At 44.3% G+C, this 25,487-nt stretch overlaps 1 protein-coding gene across 1 annotated transcript in view; it reads left to right on the forward strand.

Moving 5' to 3' along the window:
- LOC144733511 (contactin-associated protein-like 2) overlaps positions 1 to 25,487 on the forward strand; it is a 126,652-nt gene that overhangs the window by 69,108 nt on the left and 32,057 nt on the right. Inside the window, exons 12-18 of the mRNA XM_078615446.1 lie at positions 1,531 to 1,650; positions 6,492 to 6,695; positions 8,427 to 8,583; positions 11,019 to 11,146; positions 13,054 to 13,224; positions 20,864 to 21,082; positions 23,428 to 23,670. Coding sequence (XP_078471572.1) covers positions 1,531 to 1,650; positions 6,492 to 6,695; positions 8,427 to 8,583; positions 11,019 to 11,146; positions 13,054 to 13,224; positions 20,864 to 21,082; positions 23,428 to 23,670 — 1,242 coding nt within the window. The remainder of the gene's footprint in view (positions 1 to 1,530; positions 1,651 to 6,491; positions 6,696 to 8,426; positions 8,584 to 11,018; positions 11,147 to 13,053; positions 13,225 to 20,863; positions 21,083 to 23,427; positions 23,671 to 25,487) is intronic.

Here is a 25,487-nt window from a genome sequence, read left to right on the forward strand (position 1 = left end):
TGTTAAGAGGTGTGTCGCCAATTTGTATTTCATTTGCACCCTGCCGAGGTTCCATCTTAACGGAGGCTTCTCAACGTCGCGTTGGCAGTTGGCGTGGCAGGGGAGGGCGTTGTAGATGGTGGATGTTGGCATCTTGAAGGGCCCCTACGGCACTTTCGCTTTTACTGCGTAAAACCATCAATGGCACACCAAGGGCTGGCACCAGCAAGATGCGCTAATATGTGTATTTATAACACTTTGTGGCCAATGCTGTTTCGTGGCATCTTTTCGACATCATGCTAGTGTGCAATTTTGAACATCAATTTATCAGCCTTTTTGTGTAATGTCACCCTGCGAGGATGGGACTCCGTGTGCTGTTGTATGTATTTATCACGACGTTTATTGTGAATACATTTAATCCACTGTGCCTGTGCAATAGGGATGACCCCATCACAATTCCCGGCAGGCTGCAGCACAGATGCTCACGTAGGAGTGCTATTGGAGAGCAGGCAAAAGGGTGTTGTGGATGTTTGCCAATTGGATTGTATTCTGCAGCCATTGACCGTAGGTTTTTGTTTTGCAAACGCACACCAGGGTCACCGATGTGTTTGTTGTGGATATAATTTGTATTAATTTGGATGAGCCATACTCAGCCCACAGTATCACAGATAAGATATTGTATTGCATTTGTTTACAGCCAAATGTGCCGCAGTTAAAACTTAAAATTATACAAATGTGTTTGTGTGAACATAGTAAATTACATCGGTGCTTAGTGTGTTTTTGGAATTGCAAATACACCACTGTTGACGCAGTTCATTTGACCGACTGAATGAGTGGCAGTGAGCATCATTGACATCTCACTGCCAAATGTAGTTGCTTATATAACAATGCCGTGGTGTGGAATAGGACCGAATTTCACGGAGCGGTCCATTTCCCACTGAGTAATTATGTGATTGTAGTTTCATCGGGCGAGGGGAGTTGACACGTGCACGTGTTGGTGAGTTTGACATAGGGCGGGAGAATAAACAACAACACAACAACAACAACAATAATTGTTTTTTACCCTTCTATCTGGCAACAAAACTGACACCTTTTTTACAAGGAGTCATGTTTGCATAGACCACAATACCTGCAGCCATAATGCAAACAAAAACATAACCTTGATAATGTATGCACTGTCATTGAAGTTGATTGGTCCAGACCCGAGACAGCTTTCCTTAGAGCCTAGTCGCACATGGGTTGGACCAGATGACGCCAAAAGGCGCAAAAAAAACAATTATCATATTTTTTACTGGCAAATGAGGTTCCAATGGTGTAAACAACAACAACAACAAAAGAGCAGCCAGGTCCCTGATGTGGCTGCAGTGGCTTGAACGCCTCTAGATTTGAAGCTTTCGTGACTGCAAGGATTCATACTCTTAGTTCTTTCGGTAAAGTCACGTAGGTAAAAAATGAAATTAAAATTAATAAAAATAAAACCTACGTGACTTTACCGAAAGAACTAAGAGTTTGAACGCCTCTACTGCCCACTTCCTGTGCGGTCCCCTCTAGCCGTGTTCGAGCGGTCCTGCGAAGCGTACAAGCACTTGGGTGGCACGTCCGGCTTCTACCACATCGACCTGGATGGCAGCGGCCCTCTGGACCCTCTGCTCGTTAACTGCAACGTCACAGGTGCGAGGCCCTGCCGCCACCATCGTCGTCGTCGTCGTTAATAAGCGCTGCCTTGCGCAGAGAGAGATTCATGATGAGCCGCAGTCACATGCTGGGCTGTGGCCCTTCCTTCTCAGAGCAGAGGGCCAGGGAATCAGAAGGCGGTCACTTGGAAAAATGGCATCATTTTCCAATGTCGCACCAACAGAAGGTTTATATTTGTAGAGGGAAAAAATATGTTGCTTTATAAATGTTTTTCCATCAGCAGATGTTTGGAAACAAACGATTCCGGTTAATAACTATACTAGGTTTAAGCATTTGTGTTTGAAAAAATATTAAAATAACTATACATAAGTAAACATTTTTTGATGCCAATTATTAATGAAATATCAATGTTTTTACACGCCACAGGCTTTCCAGGATATGAAATGTTAGCTTATCTCTGAAGTAATGGCTCTTTGCGCCCATCTCTCACTCTAAATCAGGACCCTTTGATATAGTGTTGATATATTAAGATACAAGGCAGCGTTCATGAGCATCATCATCAGATATGTTCTATCCATTTCTGGATAAAGACCTCCCCGAGTCGTTGCCATCCCTCACGGTGTTGTCATGCGATGCGCTATCCAGCTCCTGCACCCGTCGAGATGCAATGCCTCTGTCTCCACGGCGGTCATACCCTCGGGCGTGCACATCCTTCACTTGCTACTTCATTGTCAGATTCGACAATTGGCCATCGTCCCTTGTAGTGAAGTGTCCTGTATATTGTACTATGTATGTTGAACTTCTTTCACACTGTACGTAGCCAACCGTGCTAATCGGAGGTGTGGGGAAAGGACACGTTCGCTTGCTTTCCTTAAGAGTTTGTGTGAAATCTCTCCTTTACATTTGTGCTCTAATCTAATGTGCGTCTCTTTCTGTCTCAGTGTCGTTCCATGCATGCTTTGTGCACTTTTCAGTTTCTATTTTATTTTCTTTGTCACTGTTCATTTTTCAGATTAAATTATTTTCACGTAATATGTACTGATAGAAAACTATATTATTTAAGCACACTGGTTTGTTGTTTTTCATTCTCAAGTGCAGTTTTACAAAAGCACTCCAACCTTCTCACACTTTACTCTATTTCATCAGATTGATCCCAGTCCATCATCAATAATGTTCATAGGCTCACATACTGTCATAAATTTTCCAAACTTGTCCCTCCAACAAATATCTTCATTTGTTTGGTGAACTTGTTGTACATTTATTTTGTGTTTACTCATAAATTATCTTGAGCCCAGCTTTTCAGCCTTGTCTTATTCAGTTACTGCAGCATATTTTTATAGTGACAATGTCATCAGCAAATTTGAGCTCGTTAATATTTTCACCGTCTATTATTTTATTTCTCCAACCCCAAATTTTCGAAAATATATTCTAATGTAATCAAGAATATTATTAGGGTTTAAAAAATAGAAAATATTGCCCACATACATACCGTGAATCAGATTCTGGAAAAGACAATTGAATAAAATACCATTATCCCTCGCTTTTGTAGACTATTAAAGGAGCATTTCACTCACAATTTTATGTAGGTATCTCACATGCAATGGATGGTAGTGGTAAATGATGATAGTCACGTGTCTTTACACCAATATCAATGCAGTGTCCCATAAGTTTTACTTGAAATTGTGCCCTAAGCTGCGAGCTGTGCTTTCCATAGAGTTATTTTGTTTTAATTGCCCAGCACCAATGATGTACGATCCTCACTGTGATCAGCATGACAAACCACACTTGTCACTTTTCCTACTGTGGTGTGGTACACAGTAGGCAAAGTGACAAAAATATATAAATTGCAAAAAATATTGAAGTTGGGAATGTTTGAAGTAAATCACCACCTCGTGTGAGGTCTGATGTTCAAACGCATGTTAAAGTTTCTTGAGTGCGACACATCATTATCTCCTTGTCAGTGTAAAATTTCCTCTGTGAAATATGCCCACTAGCAATCAGCTGCGTTTGCGTGCACTCCTGTTTGACTAAAATAAATACACATTCGGCTGTGGTATCATTGTTAGCTCCCTGGACTTGCATTCCAGTGGTAACTGGCACTGTTTGATCCCGTGGCACGGCAGTTGAAAACAATGGGCACGTTTCTCAAATCCTTATGCAGTATACATGGGTTGACCACAGTTAAACAAAACAAACTATGTTACCAGGTAAGGCCCACTGAGCTTTATAGCTCTTTCAGGAGCGACCTGGCCATACATGATTGCTCAACAAAGTGGCTTATCATGTGGAAATTTATAGCAGCCAAATACTCTAAACGCATGTTTCTAAATATGGAGGGAGAAACTGAAGGACCTGGAGAAACATCCAAGCGACCACTGTGAGAATATGCAAACTCCAAATATACAGGCGTCAGGGTTGGGATCAACTCCCAGACCTCCTGTATACCAGGTGAGGTATTTAACTTCTCGCCACCGTGGCGCCCCAAACATTTAGTTGATCAGTAGGCCACGTGTGGGTACTTCCACTTCTTCCAAGATGGCTGGCCAGGCAAAAACAGAGGGGCACTCTAGAGCTCCCTCTGGAGGGAGGCCCTTCCACCAGCAGGTGGCGTGAGTAAGCAATTGCGAGGCTTCGCCTTTACATTTTTAGTGATTATTGCTGAAGGGCAAAGCCACAGCGGAGTGCTCGGGTGTGCTTTAAGGGGTCAGATTGCCGTGCCACAGGGCCAATTGCAATGTTGGCTGCATCTAGCCTCTGTGGCCCACACCCTCAATGAAACGAATCAACAAAAGGAGCGAAATTCTCTGACTAAAATGCCCTGGGCTGCAGCCTTTGGTTGAGTTGAACCTTGCTGCGCCTTACACACTTAGCTGCTTCATGCTGAATTGAAAGACAACAACTCCACGGGGTGGTGTGGTATTGAGCGTGGGGCTTTTGGAAGGATGAGTCTGGACTTGATGCATATTTATGAAGGTGCATGGAGAAAATGGATGCTTGGGTTTAATCTGCTTTGCACTGCAGCATCCAGCCACTGAGGCGCAAAACTTTAACGTGGGCAAAAAAAAAACCAGATACGTGAAATGCAACTCTCTTGCTGATTGCCATTCAGATTGATGCCAAAGAGCAAGTGGCTTGCTATTGTGCACATTTAAAGAATATGTTTAAATCAACTAAAAATAAGTTAGACTGTGGGGATTTTATCCGTGGAAATTATACCGTATTTTTAAATAAACTCTTGGGGTCATGTCGAGGTGAGCCCATCTGTGTTTCTTTATATTTATTGAAAATCTTTGCGTTTGGGTGGATCCATTCAACTGAAACGTTGAGATTAATTAAAATGGGTGCCTGGATTCACTTAGCCGCAGGACACTGGCAGCGATAATAGAAAAGCTTTTAGCACAAAATCACCATAAATTACGAGACAATACGTGGACATTTATTCTCGGAGATTGAGAAAAGAGGAGACAAGCGATCCCGGATGAATTGAGTGCGATAAATAACCACATCCTGTTGGCAGACAAGCCTGATCGCACATTGTACACATTATCAGCTTATATGTTAAATTTCGATTTAAAGCTTTCGTGACTGCAGGGATTCATCTTCTTGGTTCTTTAGGTAAAGTCACGTAGAAGGGAAGTAATGAAATAATATAAATAAAACATAATAAAATAATATAATAATATATTATTATTAAAGTCACGTAGAAGGGAAGTAATAAAATAATAATAATAAAACATAATAAAATAAAATAATATAATAATATATTATTATATTATTTTATTGTGTTTTATTTTTATTATTTTATTACTTCCCTTCTACGTGACTTTACCGAAAGAACCAAGAAGCTTATATGTTGCCATTGATGCAACATTTACGAATGCTTAACACACTTTGTGTGAAATTACATTTCTACAGTGCAGCTCAGTTTTCAGTCTGAGACCCTTTGTAGTGATACCAGTTTTCATTGCATTAGTAATCGTGTCCCCCATGTTTAACCAAAAATGTCGTGCCATATGAATGTACAATTTAATGTGGTTAAAATTCCACATTCCTATAATGGAATGCAGCTGCCTCATAGAGAAATGACGGGCTGAGCTTTCTTACCGCAGTGCTACCTGGCCAGAATATAGCTTTATTACTATATTTTATGTTCCAATATTCCTAAAATACAACCGTCTATTTTGTATACATATTTCTGCTGCGTTATTCCTGCGTCTATTTCATGGGCGGTAAGCGCTTATACGGTACAGTAATTATAGTTTTGTTACAAGCTGCTCGTTTTGCTGCCAATTGCCAGACTGCATGGATGTGCCATGTCTTTGAGGAGACCGCATGACTTGAGCCATCCTTTATTTGGCCTTGACGCAGGGAGGGGAGAGTAGGAACCCCAGCGGGACTCTGCCGTGTACGTAGCTCTGGGATAGTACACGCTACGGACCCGGCAACCTCACATCGATTCCCGCTCACAGTTAAAATAAGTTGGGAATATCTGATCCAGTCTTGAGACCTTCCCGAGGTCGCCTCAACCTTTTGCACTCCCATCGTCTTTTTTGGTATTGTTTGTTATTGCAATGTTCTGACCCGCCCCTGCTGGAGATCTGTGAGAGAAAAAAGAGCCGCGCATTTCATCGGATTCCTCCAGTATAAATACACATTCTCGATTCTGAAACGAGTGGCTGGTACGGCAAGTCAACATCAGCACTGGGGAGACAAAGGCGGCCAGGCGTAGCGCCGACCCAACCCCACCGAATCATCGTGAGCCTTGATAGATGCTCGGCGACAGCACTTGCCTCACCAGCGAGAAAGGCTCCACTGGGGGGGCCTCTTTGCTATCTGTGCTGTGCGCGTGTGCCCGTGGCGCTTCCCGACCCCGACAGAGGAGCGCGTGTGGACCGTGCTGTCGCATGACGGCACCGACGAGCGCCGAGTGCCCGAGACGAGCACTGCACTCGCCTCCTTCGTTGCTCGATTCGTCTACAACGCCAGCTCGGAGCAACTGTCCGCGCTCGTGGAGCAGGCTGAGCAGTGCCGGCAGGAGGTCGCCTACTACTGCCGGAGATCGCGTCTCCTCAACTCGCCCGGTGAGCGTCGCCGCGCCAGGATGGGACTTGCCGGACGGTCGGGGCGAATTGATTTAAAATAAAATTGCAGATGATTTACCCCATCCCTGTTTTGTCTGCAGCTCGCTTCTCTGAATCTATCTCTTGTCCACGTTTCTCTGAGCTAGCTAGAACTCTTATCTGTTGTTTGTAGCACTTCTATCATCTCACTCAGAGTTTGTAATTTGAAAGAGGAACTCAAAAAAGAGATTTCTGCTTTGGGCCCCCAATGGGCCAGCACCGCCACGGTGTCCCAGTGTGGTCTTTGCAGGTTTAGCCATGTACTGGAATACATCTTTCTCTCCCATGCACTTGTGCAGGCATCTTCAGGAGTTTCAGCTGGTATCACGAGTCAGTGTGACAACCTCGGTGCTAAATTGCACCTTAGTGTGTTTCACTGGAGCAGTGGTGTTCTTGCTGTTCGTGGAAAATCAGTCAATCGATCAATCTTGATTTTACGTGCTAATATCGCCCTCACTAAAGTAGGCATCAGTGCACATTACAATGGAATGGGGACGGTCCAGGGGGCATGGTGCAACAGGAATGAAAAAAGAGAAACCCGTCACGCCCTCGGTGGCCAATACCGACTGTGCAAAGCAAATTGAAAAAAGAGCAACCGTGCGCACCGAATTGCATAAAAGAGAAAAGCAGTAAATACAAATAAATGAAATACATTTAAAGTAAAGAGACCGTTTTTTAAAATGTATATTTTATTTTATGGAAAGGCAAGTCTGAAAAGGGGCGAGGAGGGAGGAAGGGAGCAACGCTTTGATAATTTGTAGGACTTCATTTCAGCCCCCCTCTCCCCCCATCGATTTTATACTGTAGTGCTTTCCATTTAAGGGGTGATGCGTATGCTGTCTGTCCAAACAGTTTGCCCTCGACTGATTTCCCTTCAGTCACATTTAAAGCAGCGTCATTGTAATTATTGAATCCAAGTTTGATTCGTAGCCAAGCACAACACCCGTGGCAAATGGTATCTGAACCAAGCGTGGGCCTCCCCTAGATTAACTCAGCCAAAAATGAGAACTCGATACAGAAATGTGGTCAACATAATCAAAGGGTAAGACCAAAGGCAGCTCGACATGATGCTGGCCTTACTACCCAGCCGTGTGTTCTCCAGACCGTTGCTCGCTAACAGCAATGTCCCTGACGTTCTCGAACGGTAAGTGGGGGAATACACTTTTCACGTCGAAGCGACTCTGCCTGCTTGAATCATTGAAACGAGAACACAAACCCACGCTGACACCGCTTGTCCTGCCCAGGGCCGGATTAAGACACGGGGGCTTTAGGGGCTGCAAGCCCAGGGGCCTCTGCCAGCTGGAGGGCATCCAGAGATGAAGTGAAAAGTTATTTAATTTGTGAATGCTGAATTCTATTTATTGTTAGCCTTGTAAAATAAATTGTATTTTTCTTTAACTTTGTTTTCCTTAAATTTCGATTTAAAGCTCTCGTGACTGCAGGAATTCATCTTCTTGGTTCTTTCGGTAAAGCCACGTAGAATGGAAATAATAAAATAATAAAAATAAAACTGAATAAAATAATTCTCACGACGTTTCGGCCACAACGCAAGCAGCCGTCCTCAGGTGAAGAACAGGTCTGTCGAGACGACAGAAAATATTACTGGGGGGGGGGGGGGGGGGCTCACATTACCTGTAGCCCAGGGGCCTACAACATCTGAATTCGGCCCTGGTCCTGCCCACCCTCGTGCAGACGGGCCTCCCTTCACCTGGTGGGTCAGCAGGACCAACGAGCGGCAGCACTACTGGGGCGGCTCCAGCCCGGGCGTGCAGAAGTGTGCGTGCGGCGTGGAGCGAAACTGCACGGAGGAGCACGTCCACTGCAACTGCGACGCCGACCGTGACGAGTGGTGCGTGTCACCTCCACAGCCCTGGCTTGGTTTGTGAGTGGTGATGGAACGGTGGTGGTGTTGTCTGGCTGTGTTGGTGGGTGCGCTTGCTTTCAATTTATTTTTACGAGCCCCCTCCGTGGTGAGCATGATAACGCAGCCACCTTTTTATCTTCAGCGCCAGAAGTGGTGGGGTTTTTTTTTTTAGAGGCTGGCAATTGCTGGTCATAACACACAAACGAGAGGAGCAATGTATTTCTAATTTTCTCTTTCGCACATTGAGGAAATGTTCTTAAGTGCCTATTTTAATGTGCAGTTCAGACTTTTAATACTGCAGAATATCATATTTTGAGGCTACGCGTGAGGTTAATGACGCTGTAAGTTGGTGTCTGCGTGCGCTGTGTGTGGAGCGGCTTGCGAGTTTGTATCATAGGTTCAAATGAACTTTCTTCATTTCTTTCGTAGCACTCTGCTTTTATCATAAGACGTGATTGTGTTTATTAAAGTGCTGGGGGTGCCTGTGTTTTTTCTTACTTTTCCCATTCAAAACTAAATTGAAAATAGCATGAAATTCGTAACCTGTGGCCGAGCAGCGAAAGACAGATCAACACAATCAACTAATATATCTCCCATGGTTAATAATAAACGAATAAAAAAATGTTTATTTTCATGAAACACTATACACTCGTGCGATAGTATACGTGTTATCCATAAAATAAGCATCCATGAATGTTGATAAAACTTTGCACACACGGTGATGTGAAGATTCTATCCATACACGTCTCATCTCGAAACCTTCCGCATATCAGCCGCGGCGTTGGCGACACAAATCGCATCAAGATTTCAGAGTCACGGGTGGTTATGCCCCTTATCTCGAGTGTACAAGTAATATATTGCCAACAACTTCAACTATGCAGTTCACACTGCTCTGTAATAACTCGAGCAATTGATTAGACCTTTGTGCACACCCCCCCCCCAAACACGTGGGCACGTAAGTCTGGAAAATAGTTTAAACATAAGTTACATTCGGTAAAGTCACGTTTAAAATAAAATAAATCACGACGTTTCGGGCGCAACACAAGCGTCCGTCATCAGGTGGGAAAGCATGGTCTGCTGCTGAGGCAGACTGTTTTAAAAGGTTTAAAATAAAAGGTTTTGTTGCGCCAGAAACGTAGTGATTTATTTTATTTTCTACCTACGTGACTTTACCGAAAGAACCAAAGAGTATGGATTCTTGCAGTAACGAAAGTTTCAAATCAAGATTGATGAGTTACATTATGTAGCATACAGTCCAAGATGTGCAAACAATAATTATTATGCCTCTGACGTGGATGTAATGGAATAATGCAAGATGGCAAACACTGCAGTGTATGAAATACGTGGCAGCAGCAGCAGCAGCGTTATATATACAGGAGCACCGTAGAAGGAATAAGACGAACATTTAGTTCGTACGCATGGCATGGAGGTGGTAGGGGTGGTTAACCCAAACGCTTGCGTATGGGGGGTCTACTGACAATGTACGTACGCATAATTCGTCTACATTGACTTTCAAGTGAGTTAGAGAGTCCGGCGGTGGACTATCTGTTTGCTTAAACACGTTAATATTATATTCTTGGTTCTTTCGGTAAAGTCACGTAGAAGGAAAATAAAAAAAATATATAAAACAATAAAATTATCACGATATTTAGACTGCAACACAAGCAATCATCATCATTTCACACCTGATGATAATTGCTTGTTGCAGTCGAAACGTCGTGAGAATTTTATTGTTTTACATATTTATTTTTTATTTCCCTTCTACGTGACTTTACCGAAAGAACCAAGAATATGAATCCCTGCAGTCACTCAAGCTTTAAATCCCGTTAATATTATGAATCCTGGATCGTTTCTGCGTGGATTAAATATCGGCCGTTCTATAGGATTCAGGGGGGGCGGGGGGGTGAAAAAAGTACGCGTGCGTACAGGGAAGGGTGTAGGGGTCAAGTTTTGACAGATTTTTTGCCGTACCTGAACCAGAGGTCGCAACCGGGTACCCGATACCCGTACCCTACCCAATACCCGGCCGGGTACGGGTACCCGTTTGCGACCCTGGTGCGGCCGGGTACGGGTAGACCGTGAGTCACTGGTGAGTCACCGTTTGTCACTCATTTCCCAACGTCTTGTCTCTTCTCACAATTCAAGTTCCTACAATCAACCCACCCGCGCCTGCAACATGGCTTCATCCCAGAGGTCGCAATCAGGTACCCGATACGGGTACGCAAACGGGTACGGTCGGATACGGGTACCCTGGTGCGGCCGGGTACGGGTAAGGAATCAAAACCCGTTTGCGACCTCTGACCTGAACTCAATGGATGGCCCCTAAAACAGCGTGCAATGTGGATGCCGGTTCATCACAGTGTCCCCCGCCCCCTTCCCCGCTCTGTCCCCCCCTCCTCTCCCGTGCCACGCCTTACAAGGATGCACGATTCCGGTTGGCTGACGAACAAAGAGCACCTGCCGGTGACGCAGCTCGTCATTGGCGACGCGAACCGCTCGCGCTCGGCCGCCAGCTACCTCGTGGGGCCGCTGCGTTGCCACGGCGACAGTAAGCGCCCCCCCCCCCTCCTTGTGCCTTTCCCACCACGTGGCGCTGCGGGTTTGCTTGCTGCTCGTCGTTAATGAACGTTCCGAATAAACGGAAGTGAAAATCTTATTTATTGGTTCTTTTTTGGTAAAGTCGCGTGGGTAGAAAATGTAATTGAATTACAAATTAATTATAATAAAAGTAAAAAAAAACCCACGACGTTTCGATCGCAACACAAGCGGTCTTGTAGATCAAAAGTCACGTAGATTTATCTATCTTCGTGACTTTACCGAAAGAACCAAGAATACGAATTCCTGCAGCCACCAAAGTTTTAAGTCGGTCTTCATCAGGCGGAGAGAAAATCGTAATTCATGAATTAAATTTGTGGCCACTCCGTCGCGCACATAAACGCCGCGACTCACATGAAATCCATCCTCTCGTTCTTCACCAAGCACCCGTCGTTGCCAAAGTCGCCGTAGTCATAAACAAAACTTTGATTAGCGCATCGTGTAGAGCTCGTCGAGAGGAATTGATCGCCGTGTCGTTCGCCTTCAACAGACATTAAATGACGTCGCAACGCAGTTTATGCGAGAACTTATGGAATCCTGGGGTCCCGCCATAAGCTTAATTTTACTCGGTGCATAAACCTCTCGGCAGAGAAAAAAAGATTAACAGTTGTTTCCAATGTTCTTATGATTCATATTTATATGTTTAGTTCCTTGCCGTAAACATGTGTGTGTGTGCGGCAAGTATTTATTAAATTTAGGGTGATGTGGTAACCCAAAGCTGGAATTTTGTAAGATGTAATGCAGCATAGTAAATCGTTGACATTTCTACTTAAATTATCGGCTTTTTCGAGTGAGATAGCTGCACTTGGCATTCAGGGCTTCGTATATGTTCTCCTTCATCACGTTGTGTTTATAAGAGCCTTCACAATGATGCAAATTAAAAACATCCATCACAATTAATGTCCTTCGGGTAAGTGGGGCCTGCTGAGACCAGCCACTCCAGCCACTGAGTTACATTAAGCAGGTCTACATTTTGAAATAATGCGGAGGCTAATGGGGTGTAGCGCTTGTGTCTCAATGTACGTCTCTTCTGACTGCTAATGGCCCAATGCACCAAGTGTCTCACCTCCACCTCTTGCTCGTGACCACGTCCCCACTCAGACACTCACCCCGTTTGTGCGGTCAATCAATGTAGGGACCACACACAAGTAAGCCTCGGATGGGAAAGGGAATGCATGCAGCATTGATGTGTTATGCAGTTTTTTTTTACCGAAATAGTAATAATACATTGCCTTTGAATCTATTGATATAGTCTTTATCATTATTGCCACCACCATCATTATCATAATCACATTTATCATCGACATCATCAACACCACCTATATCGCCATCACAATCATCATCAATTCCCATCCTGACCATCACTATTATCACCCATCATCAATATTCCTCAAGATCATAATGGTTATCAATCACTCATCACTCTTCACCATCAGGTGAGTATTGTCAGCCATGTCTATGAACCAGGACCATTGCCATATTCGTGTGAAAGCTAGAGAAGGTGCCGTTATTGGATGCTCTGGTCAGAGTCCATTGTCAATAAATTTTGTCAGACTAAATTGTTATTTGATTTTGCGACCCCATTGCGATGTTTATTCTGCTCTACTTCACTTTGCGAGATTTATGAGTTCTATTTAATTGGGGCCTCCTGGCTCTCAAACCTATCTCAGCTAATCCACGTTGTCCTGTAACCATAAACGTGATGCACCCACTAACATATTTATTTACAGGGGAAGTCTTCTCTGAATTTAGTTAAGGTTAGAGGTTTCACGACTGTGGATAAATTTGAGGCATTCAAACATGCCTACCTACCTCATCGTGGCGATTTCCTCTATGCTCACGTTAACGTCTTCTCTGCAGAACATTTTTGGAACGCAGCGTCGTTCTCCAACCGCACGGCGTACCTGCTGTTCCCGACGTTCCGTGGCGAGAAAAGCGCTGACATCTCTTTTTACTTCAAAACGGTGGCACCGTTTGGAACCTTCCTGGAGAACCTGGGGCTGCAGCACTTTCTGCGCCTGGAGCTGAAGAGTGAGTTGCCCCTTCTCTACTAAACTGAGCTACACGCTCCGGCCTCTCCATGTCCACTCTGCTGCACGTGCTCCACACCGGCATCCATCGCTCAAATCAGCTGATGATGCAATTCAACGAACGCTGGAAACTGGCCTGGCCTTAAATTTCGATTTAAAGCTTTCGTGACTGCAGGGATTCATCTTCTTGGTTCTTTCGGTAAAGTCACGTAGAAGGGAAGTAATAAAATTATAAAAATAAAACATAATAAAACAATTCTCACGATGTTTCGGCCACAACGCAAGCAGCTGAGGACGGCTGCTTGCGTTGTGGCCGAAACGTCGTGAGAATTGTTTTATTATGTTTTATTTTTATTATTTTATTACTTCCCTTCTACGTGACTTTACCGAAAGAACCAAGAAGATGGCCTGGCCTTGTTTGTGAACTGGGAGAGTGGGCTCAGGCCAGTTTTCCATGGCAATCTGACCCAGCTTGGGCAGCTGTAACCAAGCTCACTTTATTTAGGCCACGTGGCTCGTTTTGCCCACGGAAAAAAAGACGCGGGGTCAAAGTGGAATCGTACGATGCCGATGGTGCGCCTTGTGTAGGTCAGCTTTAGACCCCGTGATTTAAATATAAAATGTAGAATGAAAATTACAAATCTAACAAGTTTTTAGTTTGGCATAGCGCATGCTAACCAGAGAATGCATTGCACCTTGTTAAAATAACTTGTGATTACTTCCCTCCAGCCATGGATGTAGGGAATGGGGGAGGAGGGGGGATTTCAGCGAACCTCATGCCGAATATGGAATGCGCGCGGAAATGCAGTGTGAGCCTCTGTGTCGTGGGAGAACATAAGTTATCCTCTATGGGTTTCGGTGGTTATATTAAGTCCTCTTTACATAGTCATTCGTGACGTAATTATTTTATCGGTTGTTATGAGCTGTCATTAATTATTTCTCCATGTAGCTCAACAAATTCAACTCTTGTTTCCCATTTAACTATTTAGGTTGGCTCTTGTGACTTACTTATGCTATAGTTGCCGATCATGTTTTTCCATTCATATCGTTTTCTATTGAATCTCTGCTTTGGAACTTTTTGGTATAATAGATTATTGTGGGGGTGTTTTTACACATTTCTGTATTACTCTTTTTATGTTCTGTCTCCTGTATTATTTTCCTGAAAACTATTTTTTTGCAAAGCTAAGAATGTACTTGGTTGTAAATAAGTAAATAAATGTGTCTAGTCATTCATTAAATATTTGTTTTAACTTGACTCCGTTCCTGTTACCAAGTACTGTTTTTATCGCATTTACCCTTTCTTTAATTCAGCAGTGCGTATCGTACCACTAGAGGCAAATACAGAGCCAGGGCGACTAGGATAAAGGAAATACCAAATGATGTTAAGTGGGGCAAGAACTCACACATTGGAAATATGATTCACAGACTAAACTACAAGGCTCGAAAGAAACCTGGGGCCTCAGTACAGAACGCCTTTCACATTTCTAAAAAATGACATGAGCTAAGCTCTAAAAGAGAATTAAGACAATACATCCTCATAAATGTAGGATAGAACTTATTATTGGTCATGCCCACTCATATGTTGATTGTGAAGGTAAAAAAAATGCAACCAATAATTCATGAAACAATATTCGTCACATTAATAGTGAATAGAATAAACATTAGTCATGAATATAATTAAATCAGCCATAGGCTGCCTGAACCTCACGGACCAATGACACCATGCTGGTCATGTTGTACGAGTGACTTTATGATGGCCATATAGCATCAGGTTGTGTTCCTGCAGCTGATTGGCAGGTGCAGTGGGAGTGATGGCATAATCCCTAGCAAGTGCTGCCACATCCACCGCGTTACGATCTCACCAGAACACCCATTATTCCTTAGAATTGTAAGGCATTTTCTCTTGTGCCATTTCAGATCTTACTATAATCGCTGCCTGCTGGAGTTTATGATAATGTTCTGTCCTCAAGCCCCTGGGTTACAAATCGGCAACAATTACCGAGAGATGCAACAAACGAAGAGCAACAATTTTCTAAATACAATTACAATCAAACCCCCACAAATGAATCCTTAACAATGGATGTGATGACAGTAAAACGTTTACAGAGGGGCAATATGAATGTTAAACAATTTAAAAAACGTGCCTTTAGAAGATGTGGTGGGGGTCCTGAGGCAAAGTGAGCAAGGTCGGGAGGGGGAATGGTGGTTAATTATCGAGCTGGGAGAGTGTAAGAAGCCATTAAATGTAACACAAGTTTGTTTTTTTCCAGGGCAGTTTTGGTTTTACATATATTTAATTACCGATGCACGGTGCTCTGTGCTCAGGGTATGTGGGCGAGAAAAACTCCCCAAAGCATTCAAATTGAATAACTAAGCAAATTAATGTATTTCTGGAGTCCATGCATTACCTTTGCCTGCAGATCCCCTGTGCACTAAATTCAGACGCAGTATTCCAGTAAACAATAACATTCGTGCTTTTACATCACAGCAGCGCTGCAACCTCATTAGCCACGGATTTTTTTCTCAGGGCTGTGCAAAGGGGACCATCGTGCTACCGAGTAAAAAAGGTGAAAGGTGATTTAAGAAATTTACCCCATAGTTTTAACTGTCACTCCGCAAGATGACATTGAACCGACGACCTCTGGGTTGCAAGTCCAGTTTTCTCACCGTTGACGGCAGCTGCCTTGCTTCCCAGTACCACCTACCTCATCATGGGCTTGATGGGAGGAGTGGTCGGGATGAGGGAGTCAAAATATACATTGTACACAGGCTCTTGCAGATGCAGTTTGGTTTTGAACACTGCAGGTGCAAACAAAGTGTCATTCACGTTTGAATGAAAAATCGGTGGTGCACTTTATGTTCAAAACTATTTTCATTAAATACAACAACTTTTACTTTCAATTGGCACAGATAGCAAATTATGTTTGTGATGTGGGTTATTACATGCCTTTGTATTCTTCCCTACACTGTAGAAAAGATGAAAGTGAGACCGTTGTATATATTATTCTGCATATGCTGCGTGTGTGATACACGTGTAGTGCCATAGGTGGGCCACACTTACCGGCAGTGGTGGACAGGGCCCATCTGCAGGTACCTCGGACCCCCAGGGGAGGGGCCACTGTGCCAGCCCAAGAGGGGAGGGGCTGCTGGGGGCTCTAGGATCCTAGACAGCTAAGCCCTCGGCGCCAGGCTCTGGGATCCCAGGCAACCCAGAGAGCTAAGCCCCTTGGCGCCACCAACGGGGGGGGGGGGGCTGTGTGTGCTCTGTGGGGTATCTGGGAGCCCACACAACCCCCTCGTCCCGCTTGTCCTTGTAAGGGCCGGGACGCTGTGCGGGCCAGTGGTGGGACTCTGGGACTCCCGGCTCTACGTCCTTGTAAGGGCGAGTTCCGAGGAAGCCAGAGTCTAGACCCGCACCTTGGCTGGGTCTGGTCAGGTAGCCTCCCCTAGGGAAATTGTAGCCGGAGGACCCCAGAGCGTAGCCAGAGACAGGCACGCTAGGAGTAGGCTGTGTTCCTAGGCTGTAACAGAGAATCAGGCCTGTTGGAGTGTTGTATTGTAATAAAGAAGTTACCTCTACAAGTGTCTCCGGAACCCATTACACATAAGTGCACTGTGCAATGACATCACTAATACAACAAAAATGTGAGTTGATCGATATTAAGTTCAGAAACATTTGTACCTGCAAATGTTTAAATACAGTATGACCTTTTACTGGTAGGAACCCACTGGTTCCACCAGCCCACAGATGATTATTGTGTCCGTCCGTCGTGCATCCAAAAATGGGAGGGGTGGGGCTGGGTGGAGAGGGGCTGGGTGGGGAGGGGAGGGTGGGGTGGGGCTGGGTGGGGAGGGTGGGGAGGAGCTAGGTGGGGAGGGTGGGGGGTGGGAGGGGTGGGGGTGGGTGGGGAGGGGCTGGTCACCCCGTGGTGCCCTTATAAAACTCAACGTTTAACCTACTCACGCCGGCTTGTGCCCGCCCTCACAGTCAGGCATATTTGCGGAATACAACACGCCGCCGTTGACCCTGGCCATTGACCGAGCAACCCAACGTTCCTACCAGCTCCCTCCGCAGGAATGTGTTTTTATAGTATATATTTGCATATCTAATTAGGTCCGTCTCACGTGGCTGCTGAGAGTATGTATGTGGGTGTGCTTTTGTTAGTGCGTGTGTATAATGATGTGTCAAATAGTTTCTTCGTGTGAGGGAGCAAATATGTTCGTGGTTATTTTCAAGTCGTGGGGGCCATTGACTGCGACTAACATTCACTGGTGTTAGTTAGCTTTAAGCAACTGCTGACATTTCCGCCATAATTTTCTGCCTTATCTTGGTCGAGTAAAAGCAGTGTCATTGCTTCAGTAACCTGTTTTGTGTTTGAAATCATTTTTCACCAACAGAGCTCACCCGATGTTTTTTTCTTTTCACTCTCCAGCCCGACCTCAATCGAATATGGCACAAACACAACTATCGCCAGCAGTTTTTTTTTCAACCAAATGCTGAGATGGAAAAAATCAAGTGCCAAGCCCAATGTTTTCATACACTGTGGTGATAATATGCATTTAGTTTCGCCTCATCTACCCTGGGCATTCGAGCTGCGCTCTCAGAGGTGATAGCACACAGCATGCGAAACCCAAGTGATCCCAGTGCAATATGTGAAACCAGCTGTAAAGGTTGGCATGGCCTGAAAAAGACTACTTGGTGTTGTGAGGCCTGGGGGAAGGAAAGAGACACACCAAGTGGAATGCTGGCCCCCATCCTCTGTCTGTGCCACACACCAAGCCAATTACAACACAACTGGGTGTCTGTGTTATATTTATCCTTTCACACGAAACTATACTCGTGCTTTCAATTGTAGAAGTGCAATAATAAAAAAAACGTAAACAATATGCAGATTTGTTTGCCTTTTAAAAAGTTAAATCAGCCTCGGATAGAGATTTGGAAAGGCGTTGCCTTGTTTAGTGAGGTCAAATCTTGGTTTGGTCTCGGCTCCGCATATCACCCTTAAAGGGTAGATAAAATGAGTGGCACATTCTAGATATTTAAAGTGCTCTTCCAATGGCTTGCATGAGCTGGGTGCCTTTCGTAATTGTCTTGACTTTAACAGGAACTGAGTGAGGTGAATTGCATAAGCTTCCAATTTCTGCCGCTTGGCAAATATAACGTTCTAGGCCAAGGGTCCTAAAACTGTTCACTGTCCCTCAGACCGTTGGAGGGCCGGACTATAGTTAAAAAAAACTATGAACAAATTCCTATGCACACTGCATATATATTATTTTGAAGTGAAGAAACAAAACGGGAACAAATACAATATTTAAAATGAAGAACAAGTAAAGTTAAATCAACAAACTTGCCAGTATTTCAGTGGGAACTATGGGCCTGCTTTTGGCTAATGCGATGGTCAATGTCCGGTTCCATATTTGTCACTGCTAGTCGTAACAAGTGATGCAAGTGTGCATCAGTTAGTCTAGATCTGGTTGGAGATTTCAAATGTTTCATTCTGGAAAAAGTCTGTTCACAGACATAAGTGCTGCCAAAGATGGTTGCCATTTTGAGTGCATGGTTCCTGAGATGAGGATATGTCTCAGAGGGGAGAGATGCATATAAATTATGAAGGCTGCTTGACTTGAATGCGTCTTTCAGAGAGTCACATTTTCAATGTCAATCGAAAATGGGTTACGGAAAAGCTGTATGTCCTGTTCATGGAGATGAAGCTCTTTAAATCCAAATTGGAACTCCTTTTGCAATTTTTCCAGTGAATCCACACATGTTTTGTTTGGCAATGCAACCAATGGTTTTTCCGCTAACAGATTTTGAGTTGTGGGGAGATGTCAGAAGTTTTCCTCCTTCACTTGTTTGATGAGGAGGCCTAATTTTACTTCAAATGCTTTGACATGTGATTGCATACCACAGATGAGCTTCCCCTTTCCTTGAAGTTGCACATTGAAACTGTTGAGTAGCTCTGTTACATCTGTCAGAAAGGCAAGGTGCCATTTCCATTCTGCATCATTGATTGAGCTCTGGTACTTCTTTGTTTTTTTAAAGCAGGAAAGCTGTAATCTGTGGAAGTAAGTCATAGAAACGTTTCAAAACTCTCCCTCGACTCAGCCAACGGACTTCTGTGTGATACAGAACATCTTCATAGTCAACATTTAGCTCAGACAGAAATTCCTGAAATTGTCTGTGGTTTAGTGCATGAGCTCTAATGAAGTTAACACAAGATACCACAAATGTCATAACAGAGTCCCACTTCAGTGATTTACTACACAGCGCTTGTTGGTGGATGAGGCAGTGTATGGCTATTGGATGAGAATGGTTATGTTTGTCCATCTCTTGGTTAATGCGAGCAATTACTCATTTCTTAGACCCCACCATGCTAGGAGCACCATCAGTTGTCACACTGGCTAGTTTAGCCCAGTTCAGCTCCAAACCATTCACAGTTTGGCAAACCTTTTCATAGATATCCTCTCCTGTAGTTGTTCCTTTGATGCTTTGCAGTGCAGCAAGCTCTTCTGTGACTTCGAAATAGTCATTCGTCCCACGAATAAAAATAAAAAGTTGTGCAGAATCACGAACATCATTGCTTTCGTCGAGTGCCAAGGAAAAATAGGACCGTTTTTTTGTGGAGTTTTGCAAATGCTGATGCAAATTGTCTCCCATTTCTTCAATCCTCCGTGTAATTGTAGGTCCTGAAAGACTCACTGTACTAAATAAATCGGCCTTCTCTGGACACATATCTTTGGCAACAGAAAGAAGGCATTCTTTAACAAATTCTCCCTCCACGAATGGTCTGCCAGTGCACGCTATTAGCTTGGCAACTTGAAAACTTGCTCGCAGTGATGAAATATTTAGCTGCTTCTGCTTCACAAAAGTATTTTGCTGAGTTGTTAATGTATTTTTCAGTTTTAATATTTTATCTTTTCTCACTTCTCCGACCAAACAATCATATTTATCTTCATGTTGAGTTTCATAGTGTCGACGTAAATTGTATTCTTTGAACACAGACACTATATTCTGGCATATCAGACACACAGCTCTTTCCTTGTACTGCATGAAAAGTAATCATAAGTCCACTGTTCTTTGAATATCCTACACTCCGAGTCAATTTTTCTCTTTCTTGACATCATTGTTTCCTCGGGAGTCAAAATTGCTATTAGTAAAATACCAATATATATACAGCGCTACAAAAACAATATACCAGCAATAACTTTGCCCACACAGAGATATACAGACTGCACTGCCCATCAATGCAGTCTGATTGGGGGAACTCCGCTTTTACCCCAGGCTCACACTGGTGCGGGTGCCATTAAAGAGTTAATTACACCTGCAGTTTTGTTCACAGATCGCAGTGCGGTGGGCACAATGAGTGCCCACCGCCGCAGCCCAATGAGTGCTCACCAGCGCGGCCCAAAGAGTGCTCACCAGCGCAGCCCAATTAGTGCTCACAAGCGCAGCCCAATTAGTGACCATGGGCCGGATAAATGTCCTCAGCGGGCCGCATGTGGCCCGCGGGCCGTAGTTTGAGGACCCCTGTTCTAGGCAGTCGCTGTTCCCATGCGGGGAACGTACGAGTGTGCGCGTGCGAGTGGCTGTGGTAGATTAACGTGTGCGTCGTCTCCGTCTCCCTCCGTTTCTCTCGCAGGCCCACTGGAGGTGAGCATGCGTTTCGACGTGGGCGATGGCCCCGTGGAGCTGATCGCCGTGTCCCCGTGGCCGCTCAACGACGACCAGTGGCACCGGGTTTGCGCCGAGCGCAACGTAAAGCGCGCCTCGCTGCAGGTGGACGAGTTGCCCCGGCGGGTACGCCGCTCGCCCCCCGACGGACACACGCGCCTGCGCCTCAACAGCCAGCTCTTCGTGGGTGCGTGCAGCGATTGACAGAGATGTCCACATTGCAGGGGCGGACTCACTTAGGCGAGCTATCGAGCACGGACTAAGGTGCACAGTGAGGGAAAGGGGCCCGCATCAACAAATACATGTAACCCCCCCGTGAGGTTACATACCTGATTTTACTTTTTTGGGTGCCGCCCTTGGTTGTCCAAAACTTGGCGATAAGCAAAATCAACGTTATCACTTTTGGGCTAAAGTGATGACATCACATGCCATGTGCGCACCTCTTGATGGCGTCGAAACGCGTGACAACAAGTCCCAACATCACGTCATACACTGTGGCGTCATCTCGTTGACTGCGCCCCAAATGTGTCTCGGTGCGCTCCTGCCATAGTTCACGCCATACGCCCGTCGTTTGAAGTGAACAGTGTTGGAGAAGCAATCTTTCATTGGCGGCCCTTTGTTATTGTACAATTCAGACGGGAATGCATTTGTCCTTAAGTAAGTTTATGCCATATTATAACCACTGAATGAGTATATGTACAGAATTAAGTATATTTTTTTGGCAGGATTACATAAGCTACATTGGATGTTCAGAAATAGACCATGGCTGAGAGTTGTACGGCTGTTTTCGTGAAGATGGCTTGAGCAATTGCAGGGTGGGGGAGAACAATTTGTAGATGCAGCCATTGCAGTGGCTCCACGTGGTCACAGTGACCAAAGGTCGAACCTAATTCCAGATGATGGGATACTGCAAGAGCAGAAATGTGAGGTCAACTACTCATTCAGCCTAAAATGAAATGGAAGACAGTTGGTTGGCGTGCCCTTCGCATCTGCAGCTCCCACAGTGTGGAACGCACTCCCGCTCCATATTCGACAAATGAAGTCCCTTCCACTTTTTAAGTCCCATTTCAAACCCTTTTTGTTGACTACGGTCTTTAATTGAGTTGACCTTGGTTTGAGTGTGCTATGTCTCTTGCGAGGGACAATACATATATTTATTTAGCTGTTGTCTTGTGCAGCGTTGTGAGATGCAGTCTTTGCATGAACGACGCTGTATAAAATTGTATTATTATTATTAGGTGTAAATTTTACAATATCTGAAGGATCTTGCAAAAGGAAGAAAATTATAACTTGGCCTGATGGCCTCTTTATCTTTGATATGACTGCATGTATTCATCAGTGTTTGGTAATTACAACATAAGGTTACTTTAGCATCAGCATAACTACCAAAAGGGTTCCAGGTATTTGTGTGTGCTGTAATTGATATTTAAATGTTCAATTAATTCTACATGTTAAATGTTTACCCTGATCGGTGAGGCACTTGGTTCACACAATTAACCAACCCATGCTCTCTTTTCATGTTCCAGTCAACCTCTGCTCTCAAAACAAGGATCAGCTGCCCAAACAATCTAGAATTCCCTTGCTGCCGTGTCTATTTGCACAGCAAAAATCACCTTTAAAAATATTTTTAATTCCCGTTTTAAAGATTCATGTTATTTTATAGAGTTGTGTTTTTGTAGAAGATTAAGGTTTGTGCTGTGTAGTTTTAAATTAGCGAGTGTGAGATTTGGGGCATAGTCTGATTTGCCGCACAGTTTTGAACAGCTTTCAGTATGTATTACACTTTTGTTTTAAATAATCATGAAGACACGAACTTTACAGTGGCATAATCCATTTTAGATGGCAAGGTGTTAAATTGCCAGTTGAAGAGAGAGGGTAGTGACCACAGAGCGGCACTTCACAGTTGTAAAGGCACTCTTACGGTGAACACACTACACTAGGTGCATCTGCAAAAGTTCAACAAATGCAATTGGGCCTGAAGTGGTTTTTTTTCCTATCTGCAAATGGCACGGCCATTAAGAGGCCCAATCAAAAACGTATTGCGCGAATTCAAGTTTCTCATGCCATTAATTTACTGAAATCTTTATATATATTTATTTTTTTATATAAATATGTATTAGAATTTTGCGGTTTTTCGAGCAATTTTCTTTCCCCGAGTGACTACGAAAATGTTTTTTACTGTATGTTTTTATGATGAGATTTTTTTTTTATTCACTCGTGTTTTGCTTGTTTCTCTTTCTTCACAAGTCGCCGTAAACACATCATCACTGCACCCAACAGGCAGAACATTCACATGCGCAAGCATTGCACTGCTGCACTGTTCCCAGTTAAAAAATTTACTCAAAATCCATCCACGCGTGTGTCAAAGTAACACCTCCCCCTCTGACTGCCAACTTGTCGTATCGGTGCTTCGTGGTACTTACTGTAGCAGAGCTGTTTGATGCAGGCGCTAAAAAAAACAAGCGTGGCATGTGCCTGCCACAGGCACGTGCAGGCGACGCCTCTAACGGGCGAGACTTGTGCCACGCGCAGGTGCCACTGCGTCCGGGAAGAGAGGCTTCCTGGGCTGCCTGCGCGCGCTGCAGATGAACGGCGCCACGCTCAGCTTGGAGGAGAGAGCGCGCAGCGCGGTTGGCGGAGTGAACCCTGGCTGCACGGGCCACTGCAGCAGCTACGGGTCGCTGTGCCGCAACGGCGGGCGCTGTGTGGAGCGCTACAGTGGCTACACGTGCGACTGCACGCACACGCCATTCGACGGGCCTTTCTGCACGCAAGGTGAGACGATCGTTTTTTTTTGTTATAAACCCATTTTTTTTTTACTTTTTCCCAGATATATTCCAGCTGCGCTTATCGAGGTTGTGTTATAAGATGAAGATATTTCCATTCGGCAGTGGAGTGTCACCCCATGTTAGAGCACAGCCTCTACAAGGTGATTTCACAAAACTGATTCTATTCTCACAGAAATATCTTCTCATCTACACTCGGGCCATGACATTTTATCACATGCCCTCTTACATAGTGAAGATTTCTCGGCTATAAATATGCTTAAAGAAGTGAAAAAAAACGTATTATTACTTTTTGTGTGTGATCCTCAGGCTCAGACAATCAATTTGGCGTATTATTAATGTCTAAAAGGCCAACATTAACAATTTTGTTTTCACCAAAAACCAAACCCAGACATGGTATTCGCCACTTGAGTCACCCAGCCACATCAGATGTGTTGTCTGTTATTGTTTGGTTCGTTCACTGCATCAATTTAAATCAATGTGTACGCTCGCAATACATCCATGCAATTGTACGTACGTGTGATAATATTTTATTTTCGATTCCTGCGTTTTTATAAGTTGTATACAATTGTGGCGACACAACTCCCACGACCGCTCAAGATTCCAATTGCACTGGACAAAAAAGAATCCAATCGTGACCCTAAATCGCGGAGTGTTCGCGAATCGCCACGTGCGAATCGCCACATGCGTACGCGTGTGCACGTGCATGCGCTTGATTTGTGCAGAACGTATTCACACATGTTTATTTATGTCTGTAGTCATATGGGTGAGAGGCGCTATGACCCTCCCTTACTTGATGGATGGAGGTGCTCGCGCGGCCGCTGTAGCCCTACGTGTGTTGCCTGTAAGCGCGGTGGACGTGAGGTGCATGGCTGCCATGGTGGATAAACTTGGCGGTGGTGCCGCCAGACGTGAAAATGGACGCGGGGAGAAGCTACAACAGAGGCATCGTTGGTGGTTTTTCCGACTTCGCCGCTCCCCGCCACTTCGCGGCTCGCAAACAGATTGACAATTTGATCAAATTGAGCCGTTGTGAGTGATGCGTTGAGAGAGATAAAACAATAAAAGTCATTTTCCTTTTTTTCATGCAATTTAACGTTTTCCCATAGCCCTTAGAGTCTTCCTTAATGTCCAGCATGGTATTACAAAGGCAATCCAGCTAAAGAATGCAATAGCAGCAGCAGCAGCAGAAGAAAATCCGGATTATTTGAAGAGCTTTGGGAATGCACAGACAAATGTATCGATGTTGTGACGATTGTATTGATCGTAAAATGAGTCCAGAGTTGGTGAGTAACACAGTATCCAAGAATCACAGGCACGAGTAACGTGCCTGTTCCCATTGTGGGAGTAAATGTGTTGTGTGTACATCTTGACATCTGACCGTGTAATTTATTATTTCCTGTGTAACCATTCTAAGCTGTTGCAATTGCAGCAGCTTAGCATAGTTCGAATACTGTTGAAAAACTGGAATAAAACGTGCAGTTTTCTATCCTGTTCTATAAATGTGTGGACAAACTGGTATTGTATTGTTCCAACGGAATAACACAATACGGCATGTTTAATATCTCAGGCAATTATAAAAACAAGTGAAAGTTGACATTCTAATAGAGACAAATTATATTTTTTGTTATTGTGCATAAGAGCATTTTTAAAATGCATGAAATACGTTACTGCAATCGAGAAAAATGAATTTGCAGATTTGAAAATCAAATGGAAGCACGCTGCTGTGCAGCAGCAGAGACATTTAAATCAGGGCATGATGAAATAAGTGAATTTCCACGGATTAACTCTGGCGCAGAAGTTTTT

This window comes from Lampetra planeri, chromosome 2 (genome assembly GCF_965212315.1).
Source record: "Lampetra planeri chromosome 2, kcLamPlan1.2.h2, whole genome shotgun sequence".
NCBI lineage: Eukaryota > Metazoa > Chordata > Hyperoartia > Petromyzontiformes > Petromyzontidae > Lampetra > Lampetra planeri.